The sequence below is a fragment of the Hetaerina americana genome, unplaced genomic scaffold (assembly GCF_022747635.1).
Source record: "Hetaerina americana unplaced genomic scaffold, ioHetAmer1.1.p SCAF_19, whole genome shotgun sequence".
NCBI lineage: Eukaryota > Metazoa > Arthropoda > Insecta > Odonata > Calopterygidae > Hetaerina > Hetaerina americana.
In genome coordinates, this window is record NW_027286752.1 from 8,744,604 (window position 1) to 8,759,658 (window position 15,055).

Below are 15,055 nucleotides of genomic sequence, written 5' to 3' on the forward strand. Positions count from 1 at the left end.
AAAAGTGACCAAAATTTATATTTGAAGTTCAACTTGGATGTTAAAGAACTTGGTTGAGTTCAAATTATAACCCCACAAAGTCAATTAGTAATTAAAATATAATAAAAAGTCACAAACATTCTGAAACCATGAAGACAAAAAGATGAGAAAATCAGAACAACACACTTTTTCTCATCCAATACAAGGTGCACTCACCTATTTTTACAAAGCAGAAGTAGATCAATAATAAATGAATGCCATAATTTCTCCTTAGTTAATACATCTAATGTCTTTGGATTCAGTACCAAGGCAATTGTGAGCACCTCAAGAGCTTCTTTGCAGACTGTAATGGAGAAAGATGCCATAGGATTAATTGAGATTTTAATGTTTTATAATTAAACACAAAATGACCAGCAGTTACTTCCATAATCCACTGTACCAATAAGATTTCACAAACACTATGAAATTATGGACACTGAAATTATCATTAACGTAAATTAAGTTTTTAGCCTTTCGTGTGCACATTTCTAAATATATTATTTACTATGCTTAACTCTGATCACTTCTTAAGATGATCATTCAATAGCTAGTCTGCCACTCCTTAACCATTCTGGATAGCATAGTCATTGCAATGGACATTTAACAGGAATATCAAGTCCGAAATTATTAATAGTTTAATCATAAATTTTCATTGCATATGTATGCATATTTGACACACACACATTTCACACATAGAAGTAAGAGAGACTAGAGTACCTCTTGTAGATCTGATGACACCAATGGCGGTGAAACTAGTTACGCTGTGAACTTTCTTATTTATTTTATGTGGGATTAAAAACACGTTTAATTTGATTGGTAATTGATTCACGCAAAGACTTTCAAATTTATACTTTAAGCTCTTAATTTTTAAGTTGTAAATGCACAATAAAAGAACTTCAAATGCTGGGTCAAATGAGAATAAGATCATATACATTGGTTATTGATGAATTAAGTTGAGACGGTTTTTCCCAATCATTAAAATAATCCTCTGCATCCACCACCATTTGGTGATTTTCGGTGATGGAGGAGGTTGCAGGACAGCATTTTTATAGCAAACGCATAGAGGCATAACTACTTTAAATGTCCTCTCTAGAGTGGAGCCCTCACTTTGGTAGCCGTCTCTGCACATGTCTTCTGATCCCAGTTAATTCATCATCCGAATGCTTTAACTCTCAAGTTTTCTCCCTCACCAACATATTCAGCTTTTTACCTTACTTATGGCACTGATAGCTGCTGATTAAAATCAACAGACAAAGGTATACATCGAGGTGTCCAAAATTTTAATCTGAACCTGTTTATGAGCTGATAGTGCCATGGGCCGACTGTAATTGAAGTTGCATGGAAAAAAATGAGCCATTAAAGCATGTATGCCCAGGGAGAAAATATTGGCCATCCGAGATGGTGGAAAATATATGCTCTTGAACATACAATATTAGTGAAATATTACGATTTCCATTTTCAAGAAGCTACTAAATATAAGAAAAAACCGTCGTGGGAGCAATAGGTAGGCCTAGCTATTACTGATTTGTTTTGCATTAAAACCATAGAGTAATTAACTGTACCTTCTCTGTGGCTTATTATATCTAGATTCTTTTAATGTTCCACACTTGTTATATTATTATTATAATTATTAAAATTTATACGTTCAGATAGCGTCAGCTGGCACGCAAGTCCCAAGTAATCACAAATGATAATAGATAAAATCAGTCAGTAAAACAAAACTACACTTAAAGGAAACTTCCAAACACAAATCTTTCTCATAAAACAAGAAAATCGCCATGCCATTAAACATCAATCAATCAGCAAGAAAAAAAATTAAGCGGTTACAGATAATTCTACACCACAAATTAATCAAATAAATTCCTTGCATCTTTTCTTAAAAGTATTCACTCTGTTAGGAAAGGGCTCGAATAGTTTAGAATGTAAGGTGTTCCAATCAACAATTGTTTTATTTAGAAAAGAAAATTTATTTGTTCTTTATGCCCGACATTTTACCTTGAATTTGTGGTAATTTCTCCCTATAAAATTTGGGTTCCCCACCTCTTTCCTAACATCTGCCCAAGCTTTATCCCCCTTCAGAATGCGGAACATTCCACAAAGTTTGCTTATTTTTCTTCTACTTGGTAGAGGTTCCCAGCCCAGCGTTTTTAACATGTCAGACACACTCTCCATCCTCCTATGCTTCCCCAGTACATATCGGGCAGCCTTTCTCTGCACCTTTTCCAGTTTATTGATTTGTCCTACTTCATGAGGGTCCCATACAAGAGATGCATACTCTAAAATTGGTCTTACCAGGGTCTTATACGCCTTTTCCTTAGTTGCTCTAATGCTCCCTTTGAGGTTTCTCATCACCCAATGAAGAGTTTTGAAAGCTTCCTTAAAAATGTACCCCCGTTTAGCCCCCACCCTAAATCCTTTGTTAAATATACACCTAAGTATTTGCAGCTATCACTTCTAGGAATGACATTTTCTGAGAATTTTTAGTTCTTATTGTTTCCATTTACCATGTTACTAAAAGTGATGGATTTGCATTTGCTAACATTAATATCCATCCCATTATTTGTCACCCAATCTGCTATTTTATTAACATCCCTCTGCAATATATCGCGACCGCTGTCATTTTTGACTTTGCTGTAGATAATGGAATTGTCTGCAAAAAGTCTGAGAATCAGAGAATTAATATTTACTGGAAGATCATTTATATATCTCCAAAGACAAATATATAAATACAAATATAAGACCAAATCTATCTCAAATGTCAACTCTGACATTGTACTTCGTAATACTTCTGGAAAGCTCAATCAAAATACTATACAGATGGCATCCTCCCTCAATGAACATTACCTATCTCAGATAACTCCTACAAATCAGTGTAACAGTGGCAAATATCCCCTTATTTCCAACTCTTGTAACTCGCTATTCTTATATCCCTGTTCGGAACATGAATTAACTAAGGCAATGTCCAAAATTAGTAATAAATACTCTGCAGGTCTTGATGGAATACCAGCCACTATTTTTAAGAAATCTTACGAGGCAATTAAGCATCCATTATTATTTTTAATTAACAAATCTCTAAAGGTAGGGAAATTCCCTGCCACCTTGAAAGTAGCGAAAGTCTTGCCCCTCTACAAGGGCAAAGGACCTAAAGACGATATGAATCCTTATCGGCCCATTTCATTGCTCAACCAATTCGGTAAAATATTTGAATTAATTTTTTACAATCGCTTAATATTATTTCTGGAATCCCATAACTTACTTTCTCCCAACCAACATGGTTTCAGGAAACTCAGGTCTACATCCACAGCTATATATCAAGCAGTTAACAAAATAACTTCTGATCTTGACAATAGATCTGAATCTCTTGCCTTATTTTTCGATTTTTCAAAGGCGTTTGATGCTGTCAATCACAACCTCTTACTTCGAAAAATTGAATGCCTGGGAATAAGAGGGACTTCCCTAGACTGGGTTAGATCCTATCTCCTGGACAGAAAACAATGTGTAGCCTTAAGTAAACAAGGAAGAGAGTTCCTTTCTCCAGTAAAAAGTGTTCTATGTGGTGTACCCCAGGGATCTGTCCTGGGCCCAATCTTGTTCCTTATGTACGTAAATGATCTACCAACATTACTGAACTCTGTACCAGGCGTGCTGCCTGTCGTCTATGCTGATGACACAAATGTCCTCGTGTCTGCCTCCTCTGTAGACACACTAATATTAACCTCTGTTTCCGTTACCCAGCTGTTACATGAGTGGTGTCTCCTCAATTCCCTCCTCCTCAATGTTAGTAAATCTTCTTTAATTTACTTTGCTAATAAGAATAAATCAGCTGCTTGCATAACTGTAAATATTGATAACGAACTTATTGTACAAAAAAGTAAATCATGTTTTCTAGGCATCTCTATTGACAGTCGTCTGCCTTGGGATGACCATATTCTCAAACTTCGTAATAAGTTGAGTTCACTCTGTCATCTTATCAGATTCATTAGGCATACCGTCAATACTGAGGTCTTATTGTCTCTTTATTATAGTGAATTTTACTCTCATGTTGTTTATAGTATTCTTTTATGGGGCCCTACACCTAATGCAAATATTATATTTAAAATTCAAAAACGGATCATCCGACTTATTTGCCTTGCTACTCATGCAGCATCCTGTCGTCCCCTCTTTAAAAAATTGAAAATTTTACCCATTCCCTGCGTGTATATGTATTGCGCATCTTTGTATGTCAAAAGCAACTTCTCTAGTTATCTTTCCAATGCCAACGTTCACAATTATAACACAAGGCATTCTGCTGACCTCCACCAAAACTTTGTCAGAACCTGTACCACCGCCCATGGACCTAAACATATGGGCCTCAGGATTTTTAATAAACTTCCTAAAGAACTGAAAGCACAACATAAGCTGCCTATATTTAAGCTCAACCTTCAGAAATATTTACTCTGTAAAATGTTTTATTCTATTAATGAACTTCTTGTCCCATGAGTTTCTTTGTATTTAAACATGTACTTAGTATTTATCATTTCTTTATATAACATTGACGTGTCCTATATCTGTGCTTGTTTTTTACAATTGTACAAATCTGCTGGGCAAATAAAATTACTTACTTACTTACTTACTTACTTATAGATTAAAAACAAGAGCGGGCCAAATATGCTTCCTTGTGGGACTCCAGATGTTACCCTTGTTTTTTCAGAATACAGTTCTCCTAATTTGACCCGTGTTTGACCTTCCATGAAATTTTTGACCCAAGAGATTACTCTTCCATCGGTGTGTAGTGGCGATTTGCCCATCTTAAGCATTAAGCGATCGTGGTCAACTTGGTCAAAAATTGTTATATTTGGACTTCATTATAAAAGATGAACTCATCAAGGGGTATTAAATGATAAAAACTATCAAATGATTATGGCTTTAGAGCTTACACTGGAATTAGTAAAATCATGCAAGGACTTAAAAAAGATCAAACTCAGCTTAATGTATTAATAAAAGATGAAAGTCAGCAGGTGTTCCAGCACTTAACCAATGCAAACATCATTCGTACCACCATTTCTCAAGAACAAAGGAGCAAGGCTGGAAGTCGGAAGATTAGAAGCAGTGAAAGCAAATATGAGGAGAGCAGAGAGACATGACTCACATTCAGGCTCTAAACTACATCTATGATTTGCTGTAGTATTTTGAGCATTTCAATGGTACTAACCTTTGAACAATAAAGAAAATAAGTTGATTAGTTTAAGGCTTACCTAGAACAACATCTCCATCCGGCTGCCTATAATTGGGGCCATCTGGAGGGAGTGTGGTGAAGGACAAGGGCTTTGCAGTTGTGTCTCGGAGGTACATTCTATTAAGCCTCTGCAGCAATTCTTCATCTTGATCCATCTGATCATCACTGCTCAAGAGGTGCAGACTACCCCTGGATGCTGCCCATGCCATTCTTATGATTGCATGGATCATCTCCAGGTCAGGAAGTCGTCCATCCACAAGGCACTGCCACTTGTCATTGGACTGCTGGTCATTTTCCCCAACCTAAATCATTTAATTGAAAAGCAGACCTTGAGAAACAGCTCACATTTTAATCTTCATTTAATTTTCAGTCTAGAAGGTCTTTAAAGGATATCCTTGATTTAGTCCACCTGGTTACGTAGGTGGTGGATTAACTTAGTGGAAATTAATAATATTAGCAAATGAAATAACTGCATAATAACCCACACTTTTATCAACAGCTACCACCGGTTTTGATTTGACGATGATGTGATCTTCAAGTAGCTTCCATAAGCTACTGGGACAAAATGAAACCATAGTAAACAAAAAAGGGGAATATTATAAAAATTATTTTATTTGCTAAAAATGAGACCAAGAGCATTAACATTTTTAATTTGATTCATACCATAAAAAACCCTTTTTTTGTTTTGAGCTGGTAAATTCAGCAGTCATTTATTCAAGACTTTCATTACTTCCTTTTAAATAAGTAACATGGGTAATTTTTAGTACTAGTTTCATACTCATTTTCTCTTATTATTAGACTATATTTACTCTTTTTGATAATCAGTTTTTTATTTTGCTTTAATTATAATGTCAGATAGTATTAAATATCAATAATTTTCGACTTTTTATCTTATTACATAATATTTTACTCCAGGGTAATTTTTTGGCACTTAATCCTTGTCAGTAATTGTTTCAAGATATGCTTTGTGTTGTGTATAGTTCATTTATATTTATGCGTACTTTTCTTGCTAAAGGTTTTATATTATAATAAAGCGTTAATAAAGCCATTTTTTCAATGAGTAAAAGTATACTCTCACACAAAATAACTAATGTTATTGTGACCAACACATATAATACCCTCATGCCATGGCGATTATTTTTCTGCTAGTTGTCTCGCTTCTAGCACTTGGAATTATGGGGTCATAATATGGTATGTATTTAGGATACAATTCTCATGCCCCAAATCCAGGGGCCGAAATATATGCCTAAATTTGCACCCTCTGACTGCCTAAAATGAATTTGGACACCCTTCAAGATGGTGTCCTCCCTAAATCTGAATGATTTAGGCTCCTAACTGATGAGTCTAGATGCAGCTTTAGAAATAAAACTATTTGGATTTAAATTTAATGTAGAAGAATGCATTAATGAATACAAAGAGGATCTTTCATTTTAATGATTTTTCATCTTTGGCTATTCATGCAACACAATCTCCAATGGAATTAGTATTTACCATAAAGGAAAATAATATCTGCACCAGTTGTTTTAGGATTTAGATATGTTTCTGGATCTAAGTCATTAAATATTGACTAACTCCAAACAACTCTAACCTAATCCGAGACAAAACGACACAGGGAATAACTTCTCCATTGAAAGACATTAGAATGTGAAGGTGAATGCTTGAAAATGCTTTGAACTGGGATGCCTCACTAAACCTCATTCTTGGCACAGAAAGGGGGACTCAAAAGAGGAACCTATGCCTCTGTAAGACAACTTTCATTTTTGACAGTGGTTAGAGAAAAGAAAAGTTGTATAGGAAACTGGTTTATACATTGTGTAGCGACTTATTAATACCACGTTTGGCCCAACCACTATTGTGATGATTAACACAGGTGCGACTCACTTCTAACAAGATGGCACAGAACGTGACTAATACGTTGGGGTCTCGGGCTATTGATCAGCTATAAGTTACACTGAAGGTTTATGAAATACATTAGAAAGAAAAGATTCACGACAATGGAGAAAAATATCAACGAGATCACTAAGACAACAAGGAGGCAAGTCGGCAATAATTGGGAATGGATCGGTGCATGGAGATGAAACAGTTAAAAGAGTGGGGTGCACTTGCTGCTGCATATTTTGGGTGCGTAACTTGGGCAATTACCTCATGAAAAAGTTCCGCCCAAGCAATAGCACACTTTTTTATAACCCGAATATTACCCTCTTTTCTACAAAACATTTTGCCTTTCTGCACTAGAGTTTCACTCAAGGATTATTTCATCAGTTTCTGCACTTCACAACAATGTAACACCTAAGCATGATGAAGACAGTGGATGATTACAGGATGAGTTAAAAAGGAGGGTAAAAGCCATCACTCTACTTGAAAGGCAATCATAAATGTTTAATTTAGTTTACCTTTTCATTATAATTAAATTAGCTATAATTGATTCCATCTGATATTAATGACAATTTTCAATGCCATAATCTCACATATTGACGCTAGAGATTTCCTTCGAGTTAATTTCAAAAATAACATTATTTTGAGACAGGAGATTAATGGAAAGATTAAGGGGAGAGACGGCTGCTATCAAAGTTCAGCTAACCAGTCTCCAGTGCCTTAGAGATCTAATGATTTAATTTTGAGGCTAAGGCTATACTAAAGGGAGCAGGCAGTCTGGTGATAAGCCATGAGTATGAGATGATAGATAAAACATAACCAATCACTGAAAGTCAAGACATTTTCAAGTCATAATTAATTATGCAGTACACATAATTTCCAATCACTACAGAAGTTAATTTCCCCTAATGTTTACTTAATTGTATACTATATAATTCAATTCATACAGGCACAGCCATAGAATTAAAAGCATTGTCCTGAATAAATTACAGAAAATCAATGCATCACTGGATTTACCTTTATGATCAGTCTTATGAAATTGATCATTATTATTAATGCGAAAATCCACTGTACTATGCCATGATGAAACAAGGAAATAACACACACATTAACAATCAAGAATTTACATTAATCCACAGAATAAAGCAAAACAAAATCAATTTAAGGATTTCAAATGAAATAACATCACAGAAACACTTTAGATTATCATGCACCAAGAAGATTTTCATGAAATCAGGAGATCAATTTAGCCGAACTCATATTTAGAGGAATTATACATATATTAATGTTGACCTTAGTCCTTAATGTACAAATGTTAGTACAGTTTATTTAGTTTATCACTCTGTAAAATTCCTAATAAACATAGAATAATTAACAGTAGTAATTAAGCACATCAAAATAAAATTTTGGTTAGCAGTCATGAATCACTTGGCTCAGCATTCTAACATCACCCTAAAAAAGATATGCAATAACAATGCAATATATAAGATCATAAATTATCTCTTAAGTATCACTCGACTATTAAATCAATGAAAATAAAAATTCTGGGAATAATCAAAGAGCCAAATTATCACCTTCGCATGTTGGTGGTTCACTAGACCTAGCTGGGGCTGGATTGGAGCAGAAGAACACTTTTTGATTCCGGAGGTAGAAGGCCGTGAGTTAGCAGCCAGGGAATGGTTAGAAGGTGACATGACAGGAGATGAAGAAGGAGAGGGGGGGGAGGCTGAAGATGAAGACATGGCTTCGCCATTTACAGCCAATGAGTGGCCTTGCTGCTGAGTCATCTAAAATGGTATCAATGAAATAATTTAGTTCTTCTTTTGGGCTAAGCATCTACAGGATTTCTTTCCAGATTTTTAATTATCAATTTGTAATGGAATAAGAATACTCTTAACAATACTTTTTAGAGAAGGCTGGCATGCAAATCAGCATTATAATGACTTAGTAGTTAGGGCAACTTTTTTTCATAAAAGTCGTTCATTAAGAATTTCTTTTAGACATTAATAATGTCTTTGACAAGGGAAGAAATTCATAGCAGGATATTCACATGCACAAATATTAGTTAATACATCACCAAAAGATTCACAGCAAATAAGATAAAAAACAAACTTGAGTTATAACACTGATATTATTAATGAGCAGCGCAAGCAGTTTTGCCAAGGGTGCCAGTATTTCTGCATTAGCTCAAAAATTCTCAACTCCATTGGGTGCATAATATGGCCATATGTTTAACGTAACATACTGTGACAGCTAATCCCTCCAAAAACTAATTAGAACATCACTGAAAATTGAAAATGAGTGTTTATCCTGTGCCGGTCATCAATTTTCATTCCCTTTTTGGAAACAAATTGCTATGCTCTAGCAAAATTCTCACTTTTTCAGTTCTTTTCCACAAGAAGGTTGAATAAATCCCAGGTTTTTGGGGTAGCAGGTATAGCCATTTCATAGGATGTTAATCTCTTTGTCACATACATCCTTTCCTCCAAAAGACAGCTGAATAATAAGTCTGCAAGTCACACTTAAGTACACAAATTGCTTTTACTTCATAATGTTGTCAGTTATGCACTCCATTTTCTCTCAGGAAAGTCACGGTTGGAGTTACTTGAATTGATGTGCAATTTGTCCACTCTTGATTTTTTCCATGAATAAATTGGGAAACATTTTAATAGTTGAACTAAAAATGTCATAAAATACTAGCACTGTAATGGTACCTTTTATCTCTACATATGCTAACTGGGTTGGTTGAAAATTGTGAAATTATAAAATTTTGATTTGGCAGGTCTAGCTTGCCAAAAAAGATTGATGTCATAAAAAAAATATCACAAAACTTTGAATTTTACTCTAATGGGTAACTGGCTAGAATGTTCCACGAAACATTTTTCAATTGAAAATGAAGATTTTGCTGAGTGCCATTCATATGTAATAGAAATAATATTGCAGTATTTCTTAGTATTTTAAATTAGTCGCTTTCCTATGAAGTACATGATTTGATGGTGACAGAAATATCCTTATTCCTCATTTAACAGTGCTAAAGAAGCGGAGAACAAATTATTGAGAGGCTTTCAAAAACGGTTATATATCACATTTAAATAGGCATTGATGTGTTATATAACGGAATTATAACTAAAAGCTGAACATGAACCATGGCAAATCTTGTCACCATACAAATACAATAATTTCCTTAAGTTACCCTCCTGGCTTACATTACATTCAACAGCAATCTCTTTAAACATGCAACACTTCTAGAGCAGGGAATAAGAATTACTAAGCCTGGTAGAAAAGTGAAAAAGTCTTTTTTCCAGGTTCTTCCAATTCACAATTTAATGTCAGTTACCCCAAACTTGGCATACATGTAGGTGTTTGAAGATATTGTTTTTTGTCTGACATTTTGAAAAACACACGTCACACCCCTTTTTTTAATTATTTTCAATTGAAAGTAACCAATTTTGTTTGACTCTTATGAAGAAATCAAAGATCAACCAATTAAAATGCCATCAATCATCCTTACTATGGGAAGAGTTTCATTCGCTAGAATTAAAACTATGTAAAACAGTTACAGCTCATTGAAGCAATTTATGAGCATAATACAATTACTGTCAGAATCATTCGGTTAATCAATGCTCAATGGTGCCTTTATCTCTTCATGAACTGGTAACCTTGCTAATATCTCATGTATGTCATTAAATAACCTCTTTACTAACATCAAGGCACCAACAGTGGTGAGGTATCCAGAGATTGTTGGCTCAATGCCCATAAAGGCATCGTCTTGAATGTTATATTACAGTGGTTTTCAGATTATAACTAAAATAAACAACTTAAAAATAAACTGATGGTTATTTTATTAGGATAAAATATAAAAATCAATAATAAATTTTACATAATAGACTATGTAAGAAAATTTAATTAGAGTAACTGACAAAATGTGACACCAAGTGCAGCAAACAATCCATCACAAATACAAATAGGATATCAGAAAACAATTGTCACCCAAAAAAATGAACATAGCAGAATGCATTTTCCTCAGAAAGCTACATCAATCACGTAGTCAGGAAAACACAAATGACTGGCAAATGATGAATACTTACAAAGGATTGCTGATATGGATTCATATCAGTCGTACAATACTGTTTAAAATAATGCAGAGTTGATAGTTAATGCCTTATTTGTGGAATTGTAACGCTATGTATTTACTTGGCTTAAAGGGGAATATGGAACTCTCAGGGCTAATAAATGTGAGGGAAATGACAATGGGAAAGTATGGAAGGCACAAATATGTTTAAAATAAAATATTAAATATGTACCGCTGACAACTTTTTATTTTGAGAAATTAAAAACTTTCGAGAATTTCCAGGTATTTCAAACGTATTTTTTTCAAAGATGCATCAAAGTTTTAAAGAGTAATTATCTTAACGAATGTAAAATTTTGATAGGCTAGGACAAGATAGCATTGACAATAAAGAGTTTACTGCATCTTTAATTTACTCTCAAAAGTAAAAAAAAAACAACTTCAAATTGCATATATCTAGGCCGAATACTTTTGGTTATGTTTACACATCAAAATAATTGTCTAACTGTAAATATAAATGATTCTACCAGTTAAGAGACATTTGTGAGACTATCTTATGGCATGAATTAACAAAGATTCACAGACTAAAAATAATTTCAAATCATTCATGAATCCCAGTGAGTCGATGTAAGGAGAGCAAATCAATGGCTGGGATCTAAGATACTAAATGTCCCTAAAAGACAATAGGTTCTAAAATAAGATAAAATCATTCTACTCTCAATTTCTATTTTCACAAAAACTACATTTCATCAATGAGGAGAGATAGGAAGGCACGTTGAAAACCTGGGGAATGAGTCAGGCAAAAGAAAAAAGGAGTGTAGACTTAGAAAACAAGTTTTATTTGAATCTTAACATTAAATAGTTATTTTGTATATAGTCACACATTGTGCCTAATCTGAAGAGACAAGTTAGAAGGTCTATTTTCTGTTTACTGGGACATTTCGAATAAATGACAATTTTCCTCCTCATTAGCAGTATTGCGCGTATCATTCCTCACACACAAGTTGCGCAAAGCAACAGAATCAAAAACAATGACATTTCTCCTAGCTAAGGATAATGATTGCGAGAAAAATTTAAAGGATGGCTCAAATTTTCAAGTGCGTTTTCCACTCCCTTTCTTGCATTGAGAACCAGTAATTAAAATGACTATTTCCATAATTCAAGGTAGGTCCTCAAAATGTGAATAGACAAGAGGGACACATAATTTACAACCAGTAGATGTGGGACATTAACCAGCCCGTTTGGTAACTTGGTATGGTGGGAAGTTAAGGGTGTTATATAGTCCAGAGAACAAAATGTTTGAGATTTCATTATAATGAATGGGAAGTAGCAAATAAGACTGCATTTCCACAATATAATTATTATTATTATTATTATGTGAAAACACCAATTTTCTTTGTTACCTCCTTTTCACTAGCCCAATACATATTTCAATGATGTGTTTATTTCCAGGCCTGTGCTGCAAGTAACAACTGCTCACTTTTCTGAAAACCCAATATTTCCTATCTCTCTAAAAACAAGATATTCTATAATGTCCATATTTCTGGGCAACCTGTCCTTTTACAATCTAAGCTGCCAAATTGCTCAAGATTCTTATGGGATTTTTGGGTAGTACCTACCTAACACTTGCCTATATCAAATCATAATGTTAGAAAAACAACAGAATTCTGCTATTCATCATTTCAAATGTTAACTTAAAATTAATTTAAAACATTTGTATGTTAGCTACACTCATCACTGTGACATTTCCACTTAATTATAAAGAGCAGCTGAAAAAAGTAAAAGAACTCATTCCTCATTTTTCTCCAAGCTGAGAAGTTTTAAGCTATTCATCACCAAAATCTTTAAAACCAAGATGGAATTACTGAAAGGTTGTACTTACCTCTTCTGCCAGGGCGTGAGCTAATTTGGAAGCTACGGCTCGTAACATGTGTTCCGTACTTGCACTGGGGATATTTTCCAGGGCTTTGCGAAGCACAGACACCTGTGGGTAAGGTAGTACTGAGGCTACTGATGGGCAACCTCTCTGTAATTCTTGTCGCATTTGAGATGTGGGTGAATCCTTTGCCAAAATCTCTCTCATATAACCGGCCACTGTTAGCAGTAGCTTACACATCTTGAGGGCAGGAAAATATGCAGACCTAGAAGGATGGATATTGAAGAATTTTTCTGCTTGACAGTGAAAACTTAAAAGTGGTCAATATCAAATGCCAACATGTCTTGTGAAATCAAAAATTATAGTTAATACATGTCTCATTATTTTAGGCATAAATAATTTAATCATCAAGAACTGTTGGCATACATTCAATTCTGATATTTATAGATTATCATATTGTGACAAAATACTGTTACAAGTTGTAAAATGAAATGGTGTTCCAAAATTGTACCACATGACATGACCTTCAACAAATGGCTTAATATCATTGATATTAGGATGTCATTAAAAACTCTGGATTGATAAAAAATATACAAAATGTATTTACTGGAAGAAAATAATTCTTTCACTTATAAAGAAAAATTTCCAATATTTATACACTCTTTTTCAAGCATTCAATTTTACTACTACTTCCCTGTATAACCGTAAACAGAAAATATACACGAATGGATAATCCTTTGGTTGGATCAAAAGTGAGTTTTAAAATTTGGATCAAAATAGGGCTATGAAATCTAGCTTAAAATATTAAAAAAATAAAATGACAACTATTAAAATTAAGAAATAATGTACCTCTTAGTAGTGATATCTGCATTAGGTAAAAAGTTATCCTTGGTTAACATATCAATCACAATGGAGGCATCACGACTTCTCACGAAATTTAGCTGAAATTCAAATGCCTTTTCTGAAGTTGGATCAATAGCAGGCATCAGAAGTGCATATACTACCTGTAAATTGAAAAAGAAATATAACCATATAAATCCACTTGATAGAATTCACAATCAGAACAGAAAAAAAGACCTATACTATATATTAACCAATTGCATCAATATTAAGTCAACAAAGTATGTTGCCCGCACTGCAAAACATGAATGATATTTCAAATAATTTCATTAGCCATGTCACTGTTCAACTATGAAGAGTCTGAATTTTCCAGGTTTTTCAGGGAGTATTTTCCATTGCCCAGTGTTTCACATTCCTTAACAAGTTTTCATATTTTAACAAATACTGATCACCTAATTATTGACAATCTCAGAAATGACAAGAATTGGAGGATAGTGCTATTGTTATACAGAGCGCATAGTATAATACCCTGATGCACTTGAAGTCTATGTAAATATAAGAAGAATAACCAGCAAGTACACTACTGATCAGGATCTCTCTCGTAATTACAAGTTAGTGACAGAAAACTCTCCCTTGAGGAAAGTAAAATTTACTAAAAAAAGATACCAATATTCTGAAAAAATAGTGATGCAATATTTCACCAAAAATGTGCATTTCAAAAAGAATACTAATGGCAGTGAAAGCATTATAATTGCAGTAGCATTAAAAATGCACCATTCTAATTTATTGACAGGAAACCTGAAGATCTCTAACAAGCACAAGAAAATCACTTTTTGACAATTAGAAAAAAAGAAACTTTTATTAAAAATCAAAACTAATATACATAAGCAACAGTAAAAAGAAACCAATAAAACTGAGAGAAAATATAATTCACAAAACTTTTCAGCCTTCATTCTAAGAGTAAGGATTGCCACAATTTGTGCAATGCAATGCTTTCAATATGGAGCCAAGGGTAGTGTGGGGCTGTTAAGAAGAAGACATACACAAGTGAACATTTGTAATGTCTCAAAAGTGACAGACTAGTAACTTCCAATGGTAAAATCTATAAAATAATGATTATTCAAGACCACCCACCAAAATCTCTAAGCTTTCCAGAAGAGCC

At 34.0% G+C, this 15,055-nt stretch overlaps 1 protein-coding gene across 5 annotated transcripts in view; it reads right to left on the minus strand.

Annotated features, from left to right (window-relative positions):
* The window catches only part of faf (ubiquitin carboxyl-terminal hydrolase-like faf), a 94,099-nt gene that overhangs the window by 41,017 nt on the left and 38,027 nt on the right, over positions 1 to 15,055 (minus strand). For 4 of the 5 annotated variants that reach the window (XM_071584509.1, XM_071584510.1, XM_071584507.1 and 1 more), the window contains exons 21-25: positions 13,903 to 14,057; positions 13,060 to 13,318; positions 8,683 to 8,895; positions 5,253 to 5,535; positions 196 to 322 (exon numbers count right to left, since the gene is read on the minus strand). In XM_071584509.1, the coding sequence (XP_071440610.1) occupies positions 196 to 322; positions 5,253 to 5,535; positions 8,683 to 8,895; positions 13,060 to 13,318; positions 13,903 to 14,057 (1,037 nt within the window). The remainder of the gene's footprint in view (positions 1 to 195; positions 323 to 5,252; positions 5,536 to 8,682; positions 8,896 to 13,059; positions 13,319 to 13,902; positions 14,058 to 15,055) is intronic. The other variant, XM_071584511.1, reaches the window with a different exon arrangement.